Source organism: Felis catus, chromosome E1 (genome assembly GCF_018350175.1).
Source record: "Felis catus isolate Fca126 chromosome E1, F.catus_Fca126_mat1.0, whole genome shotgun sequence".
Classification (NCBI taxonomy): Eukaryota; Metazoa; Chordata; class Mammalia; order Carnivora; family Felidae; genus Felis; species Felis catus.
The window spans coordinates 41,521,892-41,548,648 of NC_058381.1; the positions used below are offsets into that span (position 1 = coordinate 41,521,892).

Consider the following 26,757-nt stretch of genomic DNA (forward strand, 5'->3'; position numbering starts at 1 on the left):
CTAAAGGGCAGGACGACTCCCTTTTCCTCAAACCCTCAAGGTTCATATTTATATCCATTACCTGCCTCTGAATCCCTCCAGGCCCCCACCCAAGCTCCATCCACTCCAACATTTGAGAGCCGCCCAAGGGCTGTTCTGATTTTAAGTCACATCACAGATTTCCCCAAGTACTTGCTTCCCACTGAAGGGTCTAACTCTTGGCCTTTATGAACACAGGATTTTAGGGAAGCAAACTTAGGGAGACCAGCTATTCTCCTGAGGCCAGCCATTCTGTGCCTCCAGCTCTAAGCCAACATCCCCAGTACGAAGAATAGGGCTGATAAATAATGAATCAGCATCTTGCTCAATTGGCGGCGTTTAAATGGTTTTAAATTCTTTTCAGGTGAAAAATTACCACAATTTTGTGCTCATGGTAGATTTCAAAGGGAGACTTGAAGCAGAAAATCTTTAAGGGCCCCTTGCATACCAGAATTTCTTCTCAGGCTGATGTATATAAAATATTCAGTAACCGGGACTGTGGAAAGACTGAAGAGGAGCTCCCAGGGCCTGGAAAACGACTGCTTCTTACGATCATTCTTGGGGTCCTGTGGTGACAGGCCCTATACGCTACACACATGGCTGGCTGAGGTCAGCAGTAGCTCTGGGAATCTGGGGGATCAGGTAGGTGTCCAGCTCCTGGCACTGGTAGAGGGCTACACTGTCCAATACCCACTCTCGGGTCACCACAGGTGCCTCACACATCTGCCCAATCGCTGGGGACAAAGAATGCAAACAGAAATTAGTCAATTCACATTTTCCCAGGCCAGACTCTTGTCAATCTACTCCTGGGGACCTGGTTGTTATGAGTTCACAGTGTTACTGAGGTAGGTGCAAAACGGTTGATCTTAAGTAATGCTTCAGGACATAGGACCTTATTTAGAAGCCTGAGGAGTGACTGCTGGTGAAAGCCTACAGCCTCTGGCAACTTTAGTAACATGAGCTCCAATCTGTTAAAGGAAGTCACCAGAGAGCAAAACAGCACTGCAGTTTAATGGTTTTGCAACATCTTAGGAGAGAAAGCAAAACAGATGATGAGCGCGATCACATCTGTGTGAAATACATGTGTGTACATATATACGCACGCATGCCTCGTAGAATTTTACCATCACCATCTTCAAGTGGTGAGATTACTGGGATTATTTTGTTGTGTTTGTGTTCATTTATATTTTATGTGATGAACATTGATTAATATTTAACCTCCACCAATGGAAATAGTTCATGCCTTACTTTTATAACACAAAAGACACCACAAAAACTTTTGAAAAGTCATTTTAGGCATGCATGCATGCATACATGCATGCATTCATTCATTCAAATATTCATTAAGCACCTAGAAGATGCTGAGAACTGTGTTAGTCAAACAATGGGTGACCTGTGGTGACCCAAACTCATCACACAGATCCCATATGTCATAGGCACATTCCTATGGCCTTCTAAAGCCCCACACAGGTGCACCATCTACTCCGGTTGATCAAATCAGGACATTTAGACCTAAAATGACCATAGTGTTCATACTTAACCTGGGCCCTGCAACCCATACTCCTCTGGACAAAGGCTTATAGCAAGACTTACCATGGAAGCCACTGTCCTCTGTCCAGGCATCCGGTTGCACGACCACAACTGGGTGAGTAGCCTGTATCCCCGGGAAGGAAACAGCATTGATGGTATCAGAGCAGAGCTTTTAGAACAGTCACTTCACCATTTCTTGACAGTTTGCTGAAGCAGACTAGTTTAGGTGCAACCACAGAAAGGAGGGGGATGGGCACACGGCAAAAAGGAAGGGTTGGAGGGAGAGTCTTCCCTCAATAAATTAAATACTCGGAGAACTCAAGCCCTTACTCATCCTCCACAGATGGCATCTTCTGGCACTGGTACATGGTCAGAGAAGATTCAGGGCAGAGAGACTTCTGAGGTCCACTGGCAGGGTTCGTAGGGATGGATGGGTACCAACCAGCCTTGCTCAATCATAGGACAGATATTTGGCAGGGCATCACTTACCTTGCTGAGAGTGAATAACGAAGGCCTCTTCACCACAGAAGCCCCACAGAGGCGCACCATCCACTCTAGTTGATCTAAATAGCACACACAGACCTAAAATCACCACAGTACTCTACACATTTAGCCTGTGCCCTCTACCCCATGCTCCTCTGGATGAAGGCTTACAGCAAGACTTCTCAGTGGGAGACTCCCCTCTCTGCTCTAAAAGGACAGAGAGGCCTTGACCTAGAATCTATACCAGGTATGGATTCTAAGTCAATTTGCCACCAATATGCTACCTACTCTGGTTATTGGTCCCCCAAAAGGCCACCTGGCAGATAAGGTTTGACAGTCTCTCAAATAAAACACTTTGGAAGAAAAGAATCCAAGATCTAATTTCCCTTAAATTGCTAAATTGCTGGCTAAGATACTGTGAAAAAATGCTCACTTGCCTTCCCTCCCTCCCTGCCTAATTCTGTGTTGGTAATTGATAATCACGGCCACCAAGAGCACCATACTTGGTGGTAATTACTGTAAATGTCAAGAGACAGGAAGATAATTCATTCAGTAAAAAAAAAAAAATACACATCATCCTGGACAGAGACTCAGCACATCAGTGGGGAAGGGCTACGTGCTGAGCTGGAATCAACACATTCAGGGGAACAGAAACCAAAAGGGATTATACAGATGTTCCCCTTGCACCTGGAAAATCAGCAGAACCGACCAATGAATGGCTTCTGGGCCTCTCTGGGGATTGCTGAGGTGCTCCTATTTGTCTGAATAAACCGAGGTCAACAGACTCATCTCTAAAATGATACCTGCTAGAGACCTGGTTTTCATTACACCAAAGAACAAAAACACTGAGAAATCCTCAAGTGGCACTTGGAAATTTCATAAAAATCCAATCAATAACCAATAAAGAAGACAGAAGCAAAATTACTTTGCCAGGCCCTCTTGGGGCTGCTCATCTGTCCCTGACTAGATGCCAAGGCCATCTTCTGAGGAGCAAGAGAACCTGATCCCTGGGGTGGAAGGGGGCACAGAAGCAAAGGTGGGCGGACTTTGTTTTGAAGAGAACAAACCAAACCTATACACATACCAGGGCCTCAGCGCTACACACTGCAGAGTTGAGCCCCACAGCACTCCTAACCATAACATCACATTCAATGTCAAAGTTAATTAGAAAATGTTCATGCAGAGTCTTCCCCTGCCTGCTCTGGGCCTGTGTGGGGCCCCAGGCCCACAGGGCTTATGCAGCCGCTGTGTTTGCTTCTTAGTATCAAATGAAGATGGTTTAGGAAGAGCAGAATTCCTTCTTAACATTTACAAATCTGAAAGGTATCTTCTCCCTAACTTATGACTTCCCTCCCTTCTTTTTTTTTTTAATTTTTTTTTTGTTTGTTTGTTTGTTTGTTTATTTATTTATTTATGGGACAGAGAGAGACAGAGCATGAACGGGGGAGGGGCAGAGAGAGAGGGAGACACAGAATTGGAAACAGGCTCCAGGCTCCGAGCCATCAGCCCAGAGCCCGACGCGGGGCTCAAACTCACGGACCGCGAGATCGTGACCTGGCTGAAGTCGGACGCTTAACCGACTGCGCCACCCAGGCGCCCCTACTTCCCTCCTTTCTTAAAGCAAAGGGCAAGAAGGGCAGCTCTATCCCACCTCAGCATAGAACACTGCATCCTAGAACTTAACTTTTCACTGACTTCTAGCTCTCAGGAAGGGGCACAGGGCTGTTTTTTTTTGCCACAGGAAAACGTTTAAGCACAGTTTTGCCTGATGGGTGGTAGAGAAATAGAAAAACCTCTAGAACAGCTCACCAACCTGAGGAACCCCCTTAAAAGGGATGGCCTCTCCTGTAACACTTTACCATGTAAGGGGAAAGGCTGGTGCTGGACTCGCCACTTCTCCCGGCCTCTTACCTGTGGGCATGTTGGTAAAGGGCCCATAGCAACAGATTTCTAGGCCCCCGAAGATCTGGGAGAAGAGTGGCACAGAAGGAGGAAGGGAAAGAAACACCAATTATAAAAGAGTATGCATTTTATAAAAAAACAGCATAAAGAGACTCTCGAAAATGAAGGACTTTCTTTTTTCTTTACCACCTGATAACTTCTGCTATGTCCCGGAGACAATCAGTGTAATGTCAGAACGTGGATGGATTTTAGAGAACTTTTTTCTTTTTTTAATGTTTATTTATTTTTGAGACAGAGAGAGACAGAGCATGAACGGGGGAGGGTCAGAGAGAGAGAGGGTGACACAGAATCTGAAACAGGCTCCAGGCTCTGAGCTGTCAGCACAGAGCTCGACGCAGGGCTTGAACTCAGGAACCGCAAGATCATGACCTGAGCCTAAGTCGGACGCTTAACTGACTGAGCCACCCAGGTGCCCCTTAGAGGACTTTTTAAAAGTGTGTGAGTAATTGGTCCACACTACGGTCACTCTTTGTTATTCAGAGGCTGAGCTTTCCACTTCTCCACCAATCAGGCCCGGGCTCCTTCCTGGTGACTTCATTTCTCGTTAGAGACCCAAAAAACCTGGGCCTTCTTTATATTTAATAAAAGTCTTGGATGGCTAGATATTCAAGCTTTTAGCTGCAGTTTGGTGTTTTTATGCAGACTTGGTACATCAATACTAACCATAATTCTAACTGTCAGAGAGGTCTATGTTGATTTTACATGCTCTTTTTCTCCTCTTTCTCTGGTCTCTGAACATCTGTTCCTGCCTTCACACTGTTTTAAGAACAGCCATTGTTCCTTTAGGCAACCTAAACCATTTTTAATCTAGAAGTTAATCTAATCTAGAAGTGAAGCCTGGTTCTGCCTCTCCTCATTGAGCTGACCTGACTGCCTGGTTTCCAGGAGACACAGATTATACTGTGCCTCCAAGGTGCCTCTTCCACTTACATACAGTGCTGGCTGGCACTGCCCAAAAGAACTTTCTGTGATGATGTAAATGTTCTCTATTTGTGTTAATAAGGTGCCCAAGTCACATGTAGCTACCAAGGTCTTGAAATGTGGTCACGGTGGGTGAGGACCTACACTTCCTATTTTATTTAGTTTTAGTTATCTAAATTTCAAAACGGCGGCATGTGGCTGGTGGCTATGGTGTTGGACAGGCAAATTCTTACACACGAATTGGCACAGATTCTTAGGCAAGCACTAGCATATCATTTAAAAGAAATCTCAAGTTGTGTCAGTTGGCTGGACAGATACCATTTGGGTAAACATCATTCTCTTGACCCTCTTTCTCCCTATTCCACTAAAAAGACTGCCTAGGCCTGGAACTCACCTTGTTTAAATAAGAGAGATGGGGGTACAGAAAACTCAGGAGCTAAAAACTCATCATGGCCTTTTACGAAATGAGCCTCCCCACCCCCATTTTAACTACAGCCAAAGGAATAAGAAGAGCAGCAGGACAAGTCTGTTTCTGTTTTAAGTGACAGCCTCCATATATGCCATTCTCAGTATCTGTATGAATAAACTGCATCCCCAACCTGTTGACAGGATCTAGATGCTCATAATGCTAAAAGCTGTCCCCAAGCAGCCGTCTGGAGCCCAACATTGCTGTGAAAAGTACAAAAGATTAGGAATTTTTGTATCCAAGCTGACACTCACTGATGAGGATGGCTAGTTAGGAGATGAGTTTAGAAATCTGAAGTTTCACTTCTACAACTACAAATACATTTCTCTTCCACAGGAAAATATTACAGTGACATTTAGTATTTTCAGAACATCATTACTTTGACCGGGCACCTTCCATCACTGCCATCCCAAATTTAGGGAAAACCCTCAAACGCTGGAATTTCCTTTGAAGGAGGAAGAATCTGGTGCTAATTCGGCCTTGCGTACAGTGGAATAAAAACAAATGGCTGGCTCACACAGAACTCCCCTGGAGTGAAGGCAGAAGCAGAAACAGGGCCAATAGCTTTCCTTGGCATCTGGAAGTTACTTGATAGGTTTAGAGGGTGGGGATGGGCTCAAGGGTTCAGAGCTCTCCCAAAGCAGTTTTCCCTAGAAAATCTCCTCCACTGGTTCTTTCTCAAGTTCTATAAAGGGACAGACAGTGCTCCGTATGGGGATGTTCTAAAATGCCCATTTAAAAAAGGAAGAAAAAAAGACAAACTTTTAAAAAAGAAGAAATGCAGACTAGGCATGGAAGGGCTCAGTCAGTGACCTGAGAAAGCAGCAGGTTCAGGCCTGACAGGCAGATGCAAAACCATGCTTGGACTTCTCCCTGACAGAGAGACAATGCTTTGCCTCCATAATCTGCTACAGTGTGATCTGGGAAAAATCACGGAGTCTTCCTGGGCCTCTAGGCCTTCATTTGTAAAATTGTTAGAATAACCTATTTTTTCCTCTGTGAAATCTATGACTTTCCAAGAAACTATGGTATTGTACATTTAAGATTTTTTAAAAGTATATATGTATGTATATATGTATATATTTAATCTCTGACCCAACATGGGGCTTGAACTCATGACCCCAAGTTCAAGAGCTGCATGCTCTTCCAACTGAGTCAGCCAGGCACCCCTAGTATTATTTCTTTTTTAAGATTAAAAAAAAAAGTTTATTATTTATTTTTGAGAGAGACAGTGTAAATGGGGTAGGGGCAGAGAGAGAGGGAGACAGAGAATCCCAAGCAGGCTTCACACTGTCACCACAGAGCTCGATACTGGGCCAGAACTCACGAAACCGTGAGATCATGACTGAGCTGAAACCAAGAGTCAGACCCTCAACTGACTGAGCCACCCAGGTGCTCCTCTTTTTAAAACTTCATTTCATTTCATTTATTTATATATGAGAGAGAGAGAGAGAGAGAGAGAGAGAGAGAGAGAGAGAATCTTAAGCAGGCTCCATGCTCAGTGCAGAGCCCGACACAGGGCTCAATCCCACAACCCTGGGATCATGACCTGAGCTGAAATCAAGAGTTGGATGCTCAACCAACTGAGCCACCAGGTGCCTCAAGATTTTATTTTTTGTTTATTTTTGAGAGTGAGAGTGCACATGCACAGGGGGTCGGGGTGGTGGGGGGGAGGGCAGACAGAGGGAGACAGAGGATCTGGGTCCAAAGCGGGCTCCACAGTGAGACAGCAGAGAGCCCAATGTGGGGCATAAACTCATAAACTGTGAGATCGTGACCTAGCCGACGTCAGATGCTTAACTGACTAAGCTACCCAGGAGTCCTAACAGTTTACTTTTTTAAGTAATCTCTGCACCCAACATGGGGCTCAAACCTATAACCCTGAGATCAAGAGTCGCATGCTCCACGGACTGAGCCAGCCGCATGTCCCAAGAAACTATGGTATTGTTAAGAGCTCAGATTCTGGAGCTTGACTGCATGAGTTCAACTAGTCATGAGTTCCCAACTAGCTCTGTGAGCTTGGGCAATTTACTCAATCTCTCTGAGCTTTCAATTTTCTCATCTATAAAATAGGTATAATTATAGTATACACCTCATAGGGCTACTGTAAAATTGTTAATTAGTTAAAATATGATCGAGTGTTTAGAGCAGACCCTAGCATACGGTGTAGGTTATAAAGATGTTAGCTACTGATTAGCAAACACTTTCTCTTCTGTGCTTCCACAGACAGCACTGTACATCCCCCTCACAGCAGTGACCACATTACCTTAGAGGAAGACACCACAGTGAAGTGGAAAGAGCAACGGCCTTAGATTCACATCTGTTTCAAATTCCAGCTCTGCCCCTTATCAGCTGAGTTTTGAATCCTAGACTGGGGTCCAAAGTACATAGCTTCTCTACACGTCTAAGCTCCTTCATTCATAAAATGGAGATAATACTTATTTACCTTATTACAGGGCTAGGACAACTAAAAAAGAGCCTACATGGAAGCACTAGTTAGAACTCCAGCAAGTGAGTATCCAGTGCCCCTCACAGATGAATGAGACCATCTCTACCAAGGGGACTGGAATGCAGGGGTATGGGTGGGGTTTTTGACAACAAGGCAGAGGGGGACTTTACCTTTCTGTCCCGGGATTCTCTTGCTCGCTTCGGACCCTGGTGGTTTCTTCCATTGACAACATCTCCTCTGACTTCAAAATCATGCTGGAAAAAAACCAACGCACACCACAGGGATCAGAGAAAGAGAAACCTCCTTCAATGGAAGTGGAGTAGATAAGTCGTATTAAGGAATTCAGTACTGTCAAATTTTGACAACCCTACTCCCACCCCCCAAAATCATTCTTTTTGGTGGACTGAATGAAATGACCAGCATCTCAGCTGCTGAAATCAATTCACTGAAGTAAATCTTTGTGGGCAGAAATTAACAATTGGCTTTTCACCTCATTGGGACTTAACATATTTTAATTTTTAACATCTATCTCTTCTCAAAACATTCACTTAGCATTTAGATTAAACTGCTAATACTGTGCTGTTATAAAGATAACTGGAGAATTCCTGATCTCTTAAATCAACTGTGTATTACCATCTAAAGAAATAAGGGCTTCTCAGATTTCCATCGAGAGATTTACAGTTAATGAGACCAAAATGATAAAATATAGATTTAACCCAGTAAAGAAAGTTACAGGCTTTTCATAATCACTATTTTGACTGGTCAAGGACAAGGAAGTAAAGAATAATGTGACTGGGGAGGTTAGAGCTTTTGGGAGAATTTTGGGGAAGAATGCTCGGGAACAATTCTGACTGACACTTGATTGTAGGGAAGACAAAGTCATGAGTGTAACTACAGGCTGTTATTAGAGGAAAGAACACTTAACATTTCGTAGTCACTTGAGTGAGAAGAGTCTAGTGCTAAAAATGTCATCTGTTTGAAGCTGACCCTCAAATTCCTTGTCCTGATTGCACCCCTGTGCCTACTTAAGCTCTCTACCTGGAAGTCTAATATACATCCCCAAATTCAGTCTAAAACAGAGCTCTTGATTCTACTTCTTCCCCCTCAGGGTGCTCCTCCTCCATATCTTCATGATCTGATTTACTATTACTGGCACCCATTCTCGTTCAGGCCCAAACCCTAAGTGTTAGCCCCTGAATGCCTCCCTTTACCTCATCCTCCAAATTTAACCCTTCAGTAGGTCCTATCCCCAAACGTAAATCAACCTCTTCTTCCCACCTCCATGCCTCCAATTACCCTACAAATAAAAGTCAAATTCCTTACCATGACTTCCACCAAATCCTATGTGATCTGGCCCTTGCCCGTGATCTTCTCCAACCCCTGGTCCAACCTCTGCTCTCTACATAGAATTTGGCAATTACTACTCTCCAGCTACACTGGCCTATTTTTCTTTAATAAACCAAACTCATTCCTACCTCAAGACATTTATGCTTGCAGTTCTTCTGCCTGTTAACATTTGTTTCCTACATTTTTCCAGGCCAATTCTTTTTATTTAAGCCTCGGCTCAAGCTTTCAGAAAGCTTTCGCTGGTCTCCTTAAGTAGTCAACCTCTGTCCCTAGTCAGCTGCTAGTCTGTTGTTCTATATTATTTCTCCATAGTATGTATGTATGTATGTATGTATGTATGTATGTATGTATGTATTTTTTATTATTTGGCTACTATCATTTTTTAAAGTTTTTATTCCATAGTATTTATTGGTATTTTAAATGTATCTTTATTTATTGTATGTCTCCCCTCAATAGAACATGAATCCCACCAGAGCAGGGACCCAGCAGTCTTATCTACTGCTCTATTCCTGGTGTCCAGGACATAGTAGGCTCCCAACCATGTTAGGTCACTGAATCAAAGTTAAAACCAACAAAATGCCATTTAATTAATTATAAATATGCTAAATAGTGCATAATAGCTTAAAACTGCTTTTGCTAATTTTATTTTGCCTTGTCTGTTGTCACCAGCAGTTCTTAGATGGCTCTGTTCTAAAATGATTCTTCCTCCTACACCCTGTCTTATTTACCTCTCACTGTTCTTAGGATCATAAAGAGTAACATCCCTTTGAAGGAATCTGATTTTTAAGTAGATACATCTGCATGTTAATATGAAGGGTTTCTCTTCAACAACAGTTTTCTACCAAGGTATATGAATGTAAGATTTAGGTGGGCCTGTTTCTTAAGCTTATGGGTCTTTCTTTCTGCTTTATAAATTCCTTTTCCTGGGGTGCCTGGGTGGCTCAGTCGGTTGAGTGTCTGACTTCGGCTCAGGTCATGATCTCACAGCTTGTGAGTTCGAGCCCTGCGTCAGGCTCTGTCCTGACAGCTCGGAGCCTGAAGCCTGCTTCAGATTCTGTGCCTCCCTCTCTCTCTGCCCCAACCCACTCGCATTCTGTGTCTATCTCTCTCAAAAATAAACAAACAGTAAAAAAATAAAAAATAAATAAAATCTTCATGTTTAAAAAAAAATAAATTCCTTTTCCTTCCTCTGAGAAAAGGATTGTTTCCATTGACACTTAATTTTTTTTTAATGTTTATTTATTTTTGAGACAGAGAGAGACAGCATGAATGGGGGAGGGTCACAGAGAGAGGGAGACACAGAATCCGAAGCAGGCTCCAGGCTCTGAGCTGTCAGCACAGAGCCCAAAGCGAGGCTTGAACTCATGGACTGCGAGATCATGACCCAAGCCGAAGTCGGACGCTTAACCAATGGAGCCACCCAGGCGCCCCTCTATTGACACTTAAACAAATGAGTGAGAATGCAGAATTTCCTGGTTTGCTCTGCGTAATTCTTGATGGTCCACATTGTCAAGGAAAGTCTTTGGAAAGCAGTATAAAAAAACGAAACAGAGAAGTATTCAATGATTTTGTGACTCAGTGGCACCAAGTCTTTCTGATTAGTTTGTAAGATCAAGTACCTACCTCATCTAGCATCTTTCTTTCTTTAATGGACTGGGTCACCCCTAAAGAGAGGACAGAAAACACAGGTCACACAAAGGCAGAAGAACATGCTCTTTTCACGGAGGTGGATGGTGAAGCGATACCGTACAGCACAGAGGGCAACACTGAGTAGAGGTCCTCTCTCTAAAGCAATAGCCCCTTAATAGATTTCCTTCTGGAGACACAGTGGTGGCTTAATTTAAACATTATAAAAGTGCCTGCTGCACATGGATTTCTGCCTGCTATTAAATAAATCCTTAGTTCCTATGCTAACATTGCTAGCAGCAGATTAGGTCGTATTAGTTATAAAAAGAAATCCATTTTCCCCAACATCACCAGCTTTATCCGAACAAAGAGATATGCATTCAAGATAAAGCTAGTTTAGTATTACCATTAAAGACCTTTTGGTAATTCAGATTCAGCATCAGCAAAAACCTTAGGTGTAAAAACGTTAGGTGTAAAAATGCAATTCTGAGGTGTTAAAGGGAGGAGGGGGGACATTATATTGTACTTACAGAAATAGCTAACTACCCATCGTCCTCCTGCAATACCCAGAAAATATTTCAGTGTCCGTTCACACACAAACTCAGCATCTGCAGGATGAAAAACATCCAAAGGATTAGCAGTTGAAAACAAAAATCAGCAAGTTCTGCTTTAAGAAGCTAAAGTGCCCCTAGCAACTTATGCTACTTGAGATCAATCCGGATTGAGGATTCTGACAGCCCAGGTGATAGGCTCAGAGGCCAGAAGCACCCTAATTATAAGCAGCAAGTGTGCATCTTTGGAGGCCTGGGAAAGGCTGATAGGAGGTTGAGACCACAGGAAAGGTCTGCTCTATCTTCCAGGTGCCAACGCTGGCTAAAGACGACTGTCATTGTGTTGAAGAAATCACCCTTATCAGTAGTATTGATACACGTGGCTAGGGAAGATCTGTTTTACTGGATGGCAAAATGTGAAAGGAGACAAAAGCAGCATTATTGAAATCCTGAATCTGAAATGTCCATGTAAGCGACAAGGTTTCACCACCCAGAACTTCTACCTGGGGAATCCTAACCCCTTAATTTCTAAGTCCCCTGAGAGGCACAGGAAAAATAGACTATTTTCACAGCTTTTCTCTTTTCTATGTACTTCAGAAGGTAGTAGCTGAAGAATCAGTTCTGTTTTTCTTAGCATTTCAAAGGCCTCCTTTTAAGAACTAAGCAAACTGAGGAAAGAACACTTAGTTTTAAACAGGAGAAATGTATTTAACTAAATCCTAAACACAGTAGGCCATCTGCCAGTAGAAGCAATAGTCATTCTCTCTCCCAGAATCCTTCACAGATTTTTTAAAAGCCCTTTTTTTTCTTCTTCAAATTTTAGAGCTTTTTACCTGTTGTACAAGTTGATTTAGTAATATGCTTTAAACCCAGAAATCTTAGCTCCTTTTTAGGTTAAAAGTAGCAAATGTTGTATTTTCTTTGAGTTTAAAGACTGAACTACTTTAGATTTAATATATATTTTAAAGTTTTCTTTTCACCTTTCAGCAGCTTTGATCCACAACTATAGCTAGCTTAAGCTATATTAAACTTTACTGACATCCATCTCTAAAATGTTACTTCGCTCAAAGTATCTTGTTGTGGCATTTGATGCCTGTGAGCATTATCCTCTTACCCTGTGGTATGGTCTTTGTACAGTAGAAACCTAAGATCTTAGAGGTTTTAGGGCAATGTGTCCCTGCCAAGGAGTCTGGACCCTATGCTCAAGTGCCTGCAGCTACATGACAGAAACACCCTGGAGAGGACCACTGTATTTCCAGAGAGTCAGTTTTGTGAGAAAGGCTTTGAGAATTGAACTCCAATCTGCATCTTTTTGGAGCCCAAGAAGTGAGTCCACCTCCTCTTCCAGAAATCAGCTCTTCAAATATTGGAAGACAGCTGTCTTGTTCCCTTAAGTCTTTCCGTTCCTTCACCTGTTCTTCAAATGACACTGCTTTGAATTCCTTTCCCCCATCCTCATCATCTACCTCTGGGTAAACACTCTAGTCTGTCAGTGACCAGCTTCAAAAGGAAGTATGGTGCTCAAAGCAGAGCACACACCTTCCAGGCAGCCCCTCCAGCAGAGAATGCGGTGGGGGGGGGGTCAGGATTTTCACTTCGCTTGTTCTGGACACTAGGCTTCTATTAATAAGGCCCAATTTCAAATGAGCTTTTTCAGCAGCCCTGAAATGTTTACTTAGATTTAGTTCAAAGCCTGAGGTCTCCGTTATCACAAAAGCCATAATTAAGACTGGAAAAGGGGAAGGTGTAGGACAAACGAATTTCCCCTTCTCTTTTTCCTGTTTCCTATGCTAAGCTACCTCAGAACTGACAGTGGACTTGGATCCTGAAAAACTCCAACCACACTCAAACTGGGTGTGCGGAGTAGAGCTAGGAGACAGAGTGGACAGGGAGCTAGCGTTTCCAACTGCCTGGATTTTGAGCGCAGGCTCGCTTCATTCTCCTCTTTGCCCCATTTGTTCCTCCAGGACTTGGGCTGTGCTTTATCAGAAAGCCCTTCACACAGTGTGGTCCAGGCAGAGTGGACTAGGAGTGGTTCATCGTTTGGGCTCCTGATTCTCCAAATCTTAACCCAAACAAAAGGGGGTCAGGAAGTAGCAAACCTTTTATTTTTCTCTCATAAATAATTGGCTGACTACTGGAAGACTGCCAACCATGCTATGCTGAACAAATATTCCCATTTCTTCATGTGGTTTTATGCAACATGCTCTGGAAAGGCTCTTGGTATACCTGTTTTCATAATGACATGAGTAGTCTCTTCAGAAATTACATTAGTTAAGGTGATTTGGTGTCTTCTGGCAAACTTCTGCACAAGCACCTGAAATCAAATCAAATATTACATCATAATAAATTACCTCTTGTACAGAGCTCAGGCTATTAGTTACCCTAGCTTTGAGTCTCCATTTTCCTCACAAAAGGTACACCCCTTTTATTCTAAAATGCCTGAAGTCCCAAAATAAATAGCAATTTAATAAAAATTATGTATAAATCAGAGGGAAAAATTCTAAAATAGTCTGTGCTAGTAGCCATGGAAATACAACCCAGGATTCAAAATAATAATTTTTCCCTTTAATAGCAACTATCATTTGATACCCTAAGACAGTTTCTTTGCAGAGTGATACGCTACTATAATTTAGATTTATCAGCCTACACTTCGTAAGCCAAGAGGTAACCAGCCTGTTCAGAAAGTTACGCTACAGATATGCGGCTTAAAAACCTGATTCAACCCTCTGATAGTTACAAAACATTCAAGGCAAGATGCTTCTAAAGGTCAGTGTAAAAACCATCAATTTCTCTTAAGGATAAGGATTGGAAGAGATTCATATGCTTCCCGAAAGAAAGCTAAAGCCTTCTAGCTATTATCTATCAACCAAATAAAAATCAATAGGCAGTAAAAGGAATTAACCAGATCCGTTATGGACACGGTTGACACAATCAGTAGCTAATGTGTAGTAAACCACTTTGTTTACCAAGGGCCATCATTTACAAGCCATCGCCATCCATGTCAATATTTATGTGCTGCACAACCCTGCAACGGAGATCAGGCCATCTTTCTTTCAAGCTGCCTCACTCCATACTGCCACAGGGCACTGAAAAAGGGAGGCTAGAGAAGCTAATGACATCCTCCCCCTTTTGCCACTGCCCTCTGCCAGGATCATTAGCAATTCTGAACTGATTAATTGTTGAAATCCCAGCCTTGAAACAGTGTTTAGTTAGAAGAGCAACTGCTGAAAAGATCATCTTAATATGGGCTCCAGAATTAATCATGTGTACTACAGTCAGCAGCTTTCATAATAAATTTACCACACTTCAGCAAGTCTGAATAGAGCTGAAAAGTTTTCTTCTTTGCTTGTTTAAAGACAAGACGTACCCGAGTCCCTTACAGTCTAATATGCAGCTCCGAATTGTCCATGGCAAGAAAAGATTAGATCATTTTAGCCTTCTCTGAAAAGCTGAACTGACAAAACAAGGGAGGATGGAATGCTAATTTTCAATGAATAATGGGAATTCTAGATGCATAAGCAAATGATCAAGAACAATATAAACAGGCACAGGTAAGAATTTTCAGGGCAAATAGCTGATCTGGGCACGTGCTTGTGAGATCGGAACCCTAGCATTATTGATGAGAATTTATTCGTATCTACTAGGGCAGACACAGCTTATTTTACCTTTTGGTGGTGAGATACATTTGGCCACACAGAATATTATGCTGAGAGCCACTACCAATAGAGAAGTTAGGATGAGAAATGGTTCTTAGCCTAGGAAGGATATATTAAGAAAGATACTTAAGAATGACTCAGTCATTTCTCAGTGTACAATAAATGGCACCCACTATTGCATCCATCTGATATGCTGGTGTGTTATCTTATGATTTTAAAGAAATATTCACTCAATTATTTTTTTTTCACTCAATTATTTTATTATGAAAGGATACCAAAGGTGATTAACTACAAGAAGGTCAATGTCCTAGGATGTCTGAAATCTATACTCAGCCCAAGGAGCAACAAGATTTCAGTGGTATTTTAACAGGTATTTTTCTACAATGTAAAACAATTCCCATTTGTAGCACCATGAGCCCAAGGACATGTCAAATTAGAGGGAAGGGTGCTACAGGGTAGAAACGACAGAGCAGGCTATTGAATAATTGTTACAAGCCAAGATAGAGACAAACCCTGGAGAAAAGCCACTATCTGGCAGTTTGCTTGGAACCACTTTGGATTTAGTTCATTATGCTCATAAGTTCACTCAGATGTAAACCAAGGTGTTTCCTCTGGGGAATAAAACTATACTATACAGGGGCGCCTGGGTGGCTCAGTCAGCTAAGCGACCGACTCTTGGTTTCCACTCAGGTCATGATCTCACGGTTCGTGAGTTCAAGCCTCACATTAGGCTCTGTGCTGACAGTGTGGAGCCTGCTTAGGATTCTCTTTCTCCCTCTCTCTCTGTCCTTCCCCTGCTCGCTCTGTCTCTCAAAATAATAAACTTCAAAAACAATTTTTTAAAAACCCCACTATACTACACCTACTTGCTTTTTTAGATAAAAAAAATTAAAATTAAAAAGTTCTATGTTATATCGCAAACTACAACATGCTGCTAATATTAATGATTATTTACTTAAGTAAATATACACAAAATAATCTATGTTATAGCTTTATCTAGGTCCAATGATCAGAAATGAGTAATGGAAATGAAATTACATCGAATTGTTCTTGGTACCTAGATTTTTCCTCATAGGTTATTCACTGCTAGTACCTATTTAAAACTATTTGTACTACATTAAGAAGTCTCAGTTGTTAGGGAGATACATATGGATACACTCACCAATTCTTTTGGAGTCAAGCCTGATGCCACCATAGATATTCTTTTGTTGACTCTTTTTGTTGAAGACATCATTTCTGGCCTCTCCTTGCCCTCAATGTCTTCCCTCTTATTATACCCAGCAGTATTAGTAATATGAACAGCAGCTGTACTCTTGGCTGATTCTTCAACTTGAAATTGGGGTAATTTCAAGGCAGAGGTTGAAGCTGGCATGCTGCTAACATGAACCGGTTCTGGGGCTCTGTCCACAGAGAAATCAGACTCAGGGTCATCAGAGAAGAGGCTGATTCCAGATTCGAAGTAAGGGGTTCCCTCTGAAAGGCATGAGGAAAGAAGTTTAACCCACACGACAATGAATTTGAATTATAAATAGTATTCATCATGGGGCGCCTGAGTGGCGCAGTCAGTTAAGCGTCGGGCTTCAGCCAGGTCACGATCTCGCGGTCCGTGAGTTTGAGCCCCGCGTCAGGCTCTGGGCTGATGGCTCAGAGCCTGGAGCCTGTTTCCGATTCTGTGTCTCCCTCTCTCTCTGCCCCTCCCCCTTTCATGCTCTGTCTCTCTCTGTCCCAAAAATAAATAAACGTTGAAAAAAAAAAATTAAAAAAAAAAAATAGTATTCATCATAATTCATTATTTTAAAAATGAAAGTTTAAGTCAACAGACTAAAGAAATATAACAGCATTTCATTGCCAATGACGGGAATACAAGTAATTTTAAATATTCCTTTCGAATTTTTATTACCTACATTCTCCAACTGTTTAACAATGAACATAAAGAACATATAGTACTTTTGTAAGGGAGGAGAGTAATTTTGAAAAAAGAAACTAATACTTGATTTTTGTTTCTTCATCCACAACATCATTGTCTTCTTGACTTAATAAATCATCAGATACCCTTACCAAATTAAAAACAGGAGACCATTCCTGAAACATTTCAGAAAATGTCACTCCATAAGGAAGTAAGCATAGCTACATAGAATTCATGAGATTCCTAAAATGACCTTAATGAACATGGCCAAATACTACATTTAGGTACCAAAGTGTACCTTTCATGATAATGTGTTTTTGAGGACTATTTAAAACTTTCTTTACTGATTAAAAAACTTTGATTTATAAGCCATAAAACACACCATTCAGTTATAGTGATTTATAAGGCATAAAATACCTAGTCATTTATATTCATTAACTCATAAAATAAGAGCTTACTTTGTGGAGATTTGACTCATTTTTCAAAAAAGGGCAGGCCGAAAACTTTATCCCAGGGCCCTAGAATTCTTTTCTTTTACCTTTTTTTTTTCTTTTTCTTTTTTTTCTTTTTTTTAAGTAATCTCTGTGTCCACCATATCTGAGTTCCGGGTTGAACTCACAACCCTGAGATCAAGAGTCACATGCTCTACTGACTGAGCCAGCCAGGTACCCTAGGACCCTAGAATTCTTATTTAACAGTTGAAATAAAATATTTACAGTACACAAGACTCTCCCATTCTCAAAACTGTTAGAGCTAAACCAATACAGATATATTAACAGCTGCAATAATTTTCATGTAAATTCGGATTAACATTGAAGCAATTTTTCTAAAATGGGTTTAAGTATAACAGAAGCCCTCATGATAGACTACACATGCTAGACATCTGAAAAGTTGATTAACTGAAATATCTTTAGGTCAGATTCAGAGTAAAACAGAAGTGTGCTTGCTTCGGCAGCACATATACAGAGTAAAACAGAAGTGTTTTCTCCACTAGAACAGATAAAATATTACCCAGATCTTGTCTTGGCAAATAAGACTGCTCCATGAAATCTCGGGGCTCTGACTTAGTCAGTTGTAGCTCCTCCCCATCGACAGCCTTAATTAGCTCCTTCTGAGACAGGCAGTTTGTGCTCTGAAGACTGCTTGAGTGGCTGCGCACACACTGCCTAGTATCTAACAGCCGGGATTGAGAAGGAGAAGACCTAGAAGAAGGATGAAAGGAGAAAGGCGCCAGCACAGCTTATGAAAGGGCTCATCATACTTCCGGGGCAGCTAAAGCACAAGTCGAACAGCTTACTGCCAGAGAGACGGGGAATGACTAGTGAAAAAGAACCCGAGTGACTGCCCAGAAGTCTGGATCCACGATGCCTGCCAACATGTCAGGGCTGACAGACAACATCTCCTCTTAGGGTCTGGGCCAAGGCAGTATATCTCTCAGCTGTTTAAAAGCATGTCAGCAAATTTCTGTGTCCCTCGCTCAAATTCTATCCACTATTCCATTTGAGTCCAAATGGATGTTTCAGAATCAATCAGATCTCTCACAAAAATACAAAGCTGATTAATTTTGGCATTTCTACACTCATTCTTTCTACCTAGTTTTAGCAGAATTCATAGAATCATCCCTACCTCCTGCCTTTTCAACGTCCAAAGCCATTCTAAAACCAAAAGCCAGCTATAAAGTATTGTCAGAAGAGTATATGCACCCAGTGGTTTATTCCTCTGCTCTTTCAGGTGTTTAGGACTTTGCAGAATAAGATACTTATCAACAGATTTAAAGGACACTTAACAGATTTGAAGAATTAATACTCAAATGCATCATTTATACTTGTCTTTAAATAATAAACAATGGTTAATAATTAAAATCATAAAATTATTATAATTATAATGGGTTATATAATTAAAATAATATAATCGATTATGACATAATATAATAATATAAATTAACAATGAACATACATTAAATAATTGTCAATTAAATAATTATTGGGTGGCGTTTACTACAAGTCAGGCAATAAAACTAGGCCCTGTGGATTAAAGATGAGCAAAACCTGAGTTGTAAAGGGAGGATGCTCAATCAATGTCTAGGTTCTTTAATAGAAGACTCTGGAGGGTACACTGGAGAAGAGGGGAAGGAGGTATAGAAATATTTAGTCTAAAATATATATATTTTTAAGTCTACTTATTTATTTTTGAGAAAGAGAGCATGAGCAGGAGAGGGACGGAGAGAGAGGGACAGATTATCCCAAGCAGGCTCCGTGCTGATAGCATGGAGGGCTTATACAGGGCTTGAACTCATGAACTGTGAGATCATGACCTGAACTGAAATCAAGAGTTAGACACTTAACCAACCAAGACACCCAAGTGACCCTTAGTCTAAATATTAAATGGATGGTTAGCTCAATTGATTAAATGTGGCAATGAGGTCATTACCTCTAAACATGAGTTAGTGCCTATAGAGGCCAGACCTTTGTCTCCTCTGTAAAAGCCACAATGTAAGTCTCCCAGCCTCAAAAATATATCCTCAGTTCAAGAGGCTTGAAAGATAGTATGACTAGATTATTGACAGTTATCACTATTTTCAGAAAGATAAATAAAAAATAAAAATATATGTATACACAGTAGGAACCCAATAAATATGATTCCTGGGGTACTTTGGTGGTGAAGTTGGTTAACCATCTGACTTCAGCTCAGGTCACGATCTCACGGTTTATGAGTTCGAACCCTGTGTTGGGCTCTCTGCTGACAGTGCAGAGCCTACTTTGGATCCTCTATCTCCTTCTCTCCTACTGTCTCACTCACACACTCTCTCTCTCAAAAATAAACATTAAAAAAATATATGATTTCTTTTCCTTCCTAGAGTGGTGAGGTGCAGGACTCTAATGGGTCTGAGATTCTGTCCTGAACTATCAAGTAGGAACAACAGTCCAAACTTGTCCTTCTCCCCCTGTAGTATTGTAAAGATCCAACCAGAAGGTAGATAAAGTGCTATACAGTCTTATCTCAATAATGATTTGAACAGACATCCCTTTAAAGATACTCTGAATTTTCCTGGGTAAATCAATAGCTAAACTTTTTCTAGAGAGACAAAAACTTTGATTAGGGCAAGGGCTGCCTTGGAGAAGAATACCATCAGCCCTCAGGCTTGTTTAGCTTTCAGTTCTGAATTTTATTCCGACCTTCAGGAGGGACAGATCGTGCATTTCTTATCTCGTAGCTCATGCCTTGTATAGACCCAGAAAACCTACATACAATTAAACAAGAGTGTCCTGGAACAATGAGAGGTCAGAAATGGCTCTTTACAAAAAAACTAGAGCAGTATGGTGAAAAAACTTAATAAGAGCTCAATATAAGTAAAGATGTTACTTAGAAACCACAAACTGACATTTATTACTGCTTACCTTCTCATTCCCGGTTCTTTAGTTTTACTGGTGGAACTATCCAGAGATACTTGAAATTTGTCAGCAGAGAGGCTTTCGGGATTCTGGCTTATAAGGCAGTCACTACTTTTCTCTGAAGTTAATACTGCTTTAAATGGAATGAGAAAACAAAGAAATCTACTTTACTGCTCTGTCTTAAGGGTGATAATTCAGGTGAGGATATCGATTCTTTCAAAAGCAGCAATCTGTAACAGTCAAATTAGTTTTAAAACAAGTGTATCAGACAGAATTTTATAAACATAAGTGATGCAGCACCAAATGAAACAAAATGACTAAAAAATAGTAATGACAATAAAGGACACACTTCAAGACAGGAGTAAATGAAGATATCCAGCTGAGACGAGGCTGCAAAAAACATATATTTTTTGGCCCTGGATGATAAGGAAACAAGAATAGGAAATGAATTTTTATCTGTGCAGCAAAATAAATTATTCTGAAATCCCCTCAGACAACAAGGAAGAGAAAGTACTGGAAAGCACAAAGCACATTCCCTACTGGCTCCACATCAAAGACTAGAGGATGGGGGTTTGAGCTTTTTGTATGTATGGGGAATTAAGACGGGAATGGTCAGATGAGAAAGAAAAACCAGATGACAGTTTGCTCTCCATTTGCAATGACTAACAAAAAAACAAACAAAAAAAACTAATATATACACAAAAACCAAGGTGCTGACTGATAAGGAACCTTGAAGTAATCTATGGAACTAATGATGAAATGGCACCAGAAAGGAAAAAACATACAACAGACCCAAGGCAAAGTTCTGGCATGTTAGTGAATTTTTTTTATTTATTAATTCCTCCAAATGTATTCTTGTAGCACTGCTTTCTAGGAAATGCCTTAAAGGCAGAAATCTTTAAAAAGCAAAAGCAAATACTTAAAATTACAAATGTCTTCTACCCACTAAAAAGTCACTGACAATTGTAATTTATTTTGAGCCTTTATTAGAAAAGCTACAACGCATAATCAAGGCAGAAAAACTTAAACAAAAGGCTGTATTAATTAACCTGTGTTTTAAGTCACTGGGTAGCCTGGAGGGAAATCTAATCCTCAAATGTACTATTTATAGTTTCCTTCATGTGCATCTTTTCTGGACCTGTACATTTCTAGGAACCCAAGAACTCCCAACTGCTGAAAGGAAGCAGAGTCTGACCATGAAGCAGCAGGTTTTTCTTCCAACTGTGTATGTAAACCTTTTTAATTCAGGTATCATTCCCTCCCAAGTCCAGGGTGATAATTGAGAAAAGGTAGTGTGTGGTTTCAAAAAAAGTGAAAGGGTACAGAGCAGGGTGGGGGAGCTTCAGACACAAACAGAGATGTTAAAGTCATTCCACTGCCTGAACGTTTGGCATATGAGTTCCTCTTCCCAATACAATATGGCTCAAGCTACAAAGAAATGAAGCTAACCTGAGTTAGGATTCAATAACTCAACAGTACATAAAAAACACGGGGCAAAACTCTTCTGCTCTTCTTCCTTTATCCGTATTTCATAAACACAGGATCCAGAGCCCAAGTCCTGGAACAGTCCCTCTTAAATCACCCCCTCCTCTGGGGGGGTCTTAACATGTTATATTCTTCATGGCTAGGGAATATGGGCTAGACCAACCATTTAATAAACTTATTGACTATTATGTGCTAAGCATTATGCAAAGTATTGGGAGGGGAAATCAAAGGAAAAGACATTGGGGAGAAAAGAAAGATATTAAGAAATGATAAACTACAAAATACAGAACCTACAATGAAATTCAGTTTTAAAAAGTACATAACCCATCCATGCCAACTGATTCAGAATTTCTGGGGCAGGGACCTAAGAATTTTGAACAAGTGCTTCCGGAAATGAACGTACTGCCAGACGGAAAAGCTCAGATATGTCTGAAAATCACTTCCGCTATAACAGGTTATAATCTTACAAATGCTAATGTTTGCTTTATGAATGACAGGTAATTGGGGAAAAAAAAAAGTACCTGATAGGAAATAGCTTTACTTGTAGAGGAAAAGTACACATAATTTATAATGGGTAAGGATACACATTTGCACAAAAATATGCAGACTTGGGAATGACCCCTAGATAAACCATAGGGCAGATCTATGCTGAGGGCAGGACATTTGATGTAAAGATCCTACAAAAGGAGCTTTCTTCATCTTTAAGGATATTGGATCTTAAAAATAAAAACTGGTGAAATCCAAATAAGTCTAGAGTTCCATTTGTTACTAGCAATGTACCAATGTTGGTTTCTTAGGTCTGATAAAAGCACCATATAATGTAGGATGACAACATTAGGGGAAACGGAAACTAGATAAAGGGCAGAATTCCTGCAGGAACTCTCTGTACTATCATTGCTATTTTTCTGTAAGCCTAAAACTATTCAAAAATAAAAAGTCTATTAAAAAAGATGTCAGTACAGGGGCGCCTGGGTGGCTCAGTCGGTTAAGCGTCCGACTTCGGCTCAGGTCACGATCTCGCAGTATGTGAGTTCGAGCCCCGCGTCGGGCTCTGTGCTGACTGCTCAGAGCCTGGAGCCTGTTTCAGATTCTGTGTCTCCCTCTCTCTCTGGCCCTCCCCCGTTCATGCTGTGTCTCTCTCTGTCTCAAAAATAAATAAACGTTAAAAAAAATTAAAAAAAAAAAAAAGATGTCAGTACAGCTAAAGGTAAACAAAATACCCTTCCCAGGATCAAGAAGCTCTCTTGAATTTCAGTTCACCTCACACCAATTTAAGAAAGGAAAAGGCACAAAACTTGAATTGATATTAAGTTGATACTCATACTCTTTCAGAAATAAAGCCACAAAATTCCAGAAATCATATCCAGAAATCTCCTTTCAGTAAGTCTGGGGTGTGTTTCAGGGTTTTAATCATGCAAATTAAAACATTTACGGAGTGACTACTATGTTCTAAGAGTTCTCTGCCCTGTGGAATCTACACTCTAGTGGGAGGTGAGGAGGAAATCTACACAGTAAGCAAAACAAATTGTGTATAATTAAAAGCTAATAAAGGTTATGAAAAAATAACAATATAACAGGGGAAAGTGGGGCTGGAAATGTCAGAGAGGTAAAAGTTACAATAAAAAATATGGTGGTTTATGGTAGATCTTACTGAGCATTGCTCAGTAAGTTAAGATCAAATAAGTAGCATTTGAGCAATTTGTACAACATATTCCAGTTATGCCAAAGAGATCATGGAGGACACTCTCTGTGGAGCTGGGAGGACTTTTTTCTTTTTCTTTTCATAGTAATCTCTACATCCAATATGGGGCTTGAACTCCGAACTCTGAGATCAAGAGTTGCATGCTCTGCTGACTGAGCCAGCAAGGTGCCCAAGGAATTTTTTTTTAAGCCAGGAAATTTTCTTTAAACTCTTTAAAAAAATTAATTGAAAGAGAGAGAGAGAGAGAGAGAGAGAGAGAGAGAGAGAGAGAGAGAGAGAGAGAGAGAGAGAGAATCTCAAGCAGGCTCCACACTGAGCACAGAGCCCAATGTTGGGCCCGACCCCACAACCATGAGACCATGACTTGAGCCAAAAGCAAGAGTTGGATGCTCAACAGACTGAGCCACCCAGGTGTCCCAAGCCAGGAAATTTTCATAAGCCTCTCCTCCATCCTATCCTCTCAACATTTACCCATCCACCTGATTAAGCGCCTGACTTTGGCTCAGGTCACGATGTCATGGTGTGTGAGTTCAAGTCCCACATGGGGCTCTGCTGTCAGTGCAGAGCCTCCTTCAGATCCTCTGTCTGTCTCTCTCAAAAATAAATATTTTTTAAAAAAGGTTTTCAAATCCATAGTAAACTAGAATGTATAAAAATATAGCATTTGTGAAATTTTAAAATGAAAGAAAGCAAGCCACAAGAAACATGTCATCTGCAGATCTTCAGGAAAAAATAAATGCACAACCCCACCTCCTGTCAAAGAGGAGACAGTAGATTTACACACATATTCAAAGCCAGACAATAACATTTTCTGCATTGTGCATTAACATGGAAAGTCTAGTCTGTTTTTAGACTGAAGATAGTGAAAGCACCCCAAAGAAGAGAACCGTGCTGGGGACGAGACTTTGGGCTTCGTTATCTGGGAGATGAACTAAATGAAGGTACAGTTACAAAGAAAGCATTTAAGGAAATACATTTTGAACCACTGCCATAGCAACAGAGTTCCCAGCTTCTCATGCATGAGCTACTGTTTCTCCCTGAACATGAACATACTGCAAGGCGCATTCTGGGATCGGAGCCACAGTATTCTGGAGAATTAAGACTTGATTTCCTAGAAAGATGAAAAGGAAGGCCCTAAGGCCCCCAGCCAGACTGGGGAAGGAAGCAACAAAGAAGGGACCTGCACACTAAATTAGCTGGGTGGGTATCATGGAGACAGTGGGGAAGACCAGTTTGGGAGGGCTCACCACACCTGCCAGTCCCAAAGCAGCAACACCCTCTGTGGCACCCGTGCCTGCGCATAGCCTCTCATCTCTGTGTCTGCAGATCTGCCCCTATTTAAAACCTGCCCGATGTGCTGTCTTCCACAAGGCTCTCTCCAATCAAAAACTCAAATTTTCATCTCACTTTCCTTCATTTACACCACATTATTCCTCAGCTCTGTGCTCACTTCTTACAGGAAGTCAGCTCTGATCAATCCCAACCTGCTTTGTTATTCTAAATGCCTTCTCTCAGAGGTCTTGTGGTCTTGTTGATCACTAGAACACTGTTAAGTTCTGACTCTCCCTGACTCTCCCACATAACTAGGCTTTCTGTGGATCATGGTGCAATTCCTGACACCTAGGACATCTGTCTCTAAAACTTGGAAAGCACATTAAATAGGGCTTTGGGATCTGACACCACTGTTATAAGGGATGAGTCTTGTTTTTTATGTTTTCTAGAATGATGGAGTTTCCTATTTCCAATCTCCCCCAACTCACTCAGCTTCCTATGGGCTCCCCATAGCTTCTCCTCATTGTGGGTACTCAGACAGTGACACTTCATGACTGTCCTGGTTACCTTGTAAGGCAAATTAGTTGTGAGCAGGGACTAGAACCAAGGGTCAAAATAAAATTACCTATGGAGTGACTCAGCAAACCTATGCTGAGCAAAGAACATAAAATGTTGGAGTTAGGCCCACACTCTGGGAGGGGAGAAACTTTGCTTTGGCCAGTATTACAAACCTTTCTCTGATGTGTTTTGTTCCGGATTGAACAGGTCCTCAGGGGCATAAGAATCTCTTATGAGGGCAGGGGAGCTGTTAGAAGGCTGGCTCTCGTGCTGCTCTAACACGGCTTCCAGTTCGGCCATTTCCTGCTGGAGCTTGATCAGGTTGTCTTGCATGGTATCCCTCTGCTACAAACATTAAGAAATGACACCAAGAAAGTCACACTCTTTTAGCAACTTGCCAGACAGCAGGAATATGTCACACCAATTAATTTTAGCATGGAAACCGAAACCATCTTGAATGGAATTATGAGTTCTGGTTGAACACCTTTTCATCCAACCATATTCCTACAATTAAGGCCCATGAAGTTATTTCAGAATGATGTCAGAGCAGGGAAAAAATGCCTCAAACTCTCCCAAACAGACTTGTTTTATTGTGATGCCCTTTCAACGTTGGTTATTTTCTTTTAAAGCTAGGGAGCAAATGGGGCGCCTGGGTGGCTCAGTCAGTTGAGCGGCCGACTTGGGCTCAGGTCACGATCTCACAGTTTGTGAGTTCGAGCCCCACGTCGGGCTCTGTGCTGACAGCTCAGAGCCTGAAGCCTGCTTCGGATTCTGTCTCCGTCTCTCTCTGCCCCTCCCCCACTCATGCTCTGTCTCAGAAATAAACATCAAAAAAAATAAAAAAAATAAAAATAAAGCTAGGGAGCAAAAAACCAAAATATTCAAATGCTTTCAATATTTAAAATTAGCAAGATTCTGTAACATTTTACCCAGGCCATGTTTCACAGACTTGGTGCTGCGGGACTTACAAGAGATTTGAGTTAGTCCATATAATAATGTCTGCCTTCTGGCTTATGAGGACTCTTCCTTTTCTGGGATTCTTTGAACATTTAGTTTCCAAAAGAGCGAGCAAAGAGCTAATTCACTGGTTTATCTATTCATTCAACAACCATTTGCTGACCATCTATTATATGCAAGGCACTGTTCTAGGGGCTTACAGCCCTCGTGGTGTTGCCATTCTGGATCCAGAGAGGGTACCAAGAGATCACAAGAGACAAGGACCTGCTAGAGGGAAGGATTTAGCAGAAAGAACCTTAGGAAATCCTATAAGGACTGTTACTGTTTTTAATTCAAGATAATGGCTCTTCTTGCTTATGGGACTTCTGATGTTTATTTCTCCATTTTAAGAAGGTATCTGCTAAGTCTTAGGTTTTTGATAAGCAAAGTATTTGGTAAGTAAGGAGCCTTGCAAAAAATACATGTCTTCATTA

The 26,757-nt window shown here is 41.2% G+C and overlaps 1 protein-coding gene across 9 annotated transcripts in view; it reads right to left on the reverse strand.

Annotated features, from left to right (window-relative positions):
- Positions 1–352: 352 nt before the first annotated feature.
- The window catches only part of BRCA1 (BRCA1 DNA repair associated), a 58,787-nt gene continuing 32,382 nt past the window's right edge, over positions 353–26,757 (reverse strand). For 6 of the 9 annotated variants that reach the window (XM_019817934.2, XM_045044988.1, XM_045044990.1 and 3 more), the window contains exons 12-23: positions 25,501–25,672; positions 20,317–20,443; positions 17,930–18,120; positions 16,175–16,485; positions 13,583–13,670; positions 11,333–11,410; positions 10,800–10,840; positions 8,000–8,083; positions 3,943–3,997; positions 2,038–2,111; positions 1,612–1,672; positions 353–752 (exon numbers count right to left, since the gene is read on the reverse strand). In XM_019817934.2, coding sequence (XP_019673493.2) covers positions 607–752; positions 1,612–1,672; positions 2,038–2,111; positions 3,943–3,997; positions 8,000–8,083; positions 10,800–10,840; positions 11,333–11,410; positions 13,583–13,670; positions 16,175–16,485; positions 17,930–18,120; positions 20,317–20,443; positions 25,501–25,672 — 1,428 coding nt within the window. In that variant the 3' untranslated portion in view covers positions 353–606. The remainder of the gene's footprint in view (positions 753–1,611; positions 1,673–2,037; positions 2,112–3,942; positions 3,998–7,999; positions 8,084–10,799; positions 10,841–11,332; positions 11,411–13,582; positions 13,671–16,174; positions 16,486–17,929; positions 18,121–20,316; positions 20,444–25,500; positions 25,673–26,757) is intronic. The other 3 variants (XM_045044991.1, XM_045044993.1, XM_045044989.1) reach the window with 1 other exon arrangement.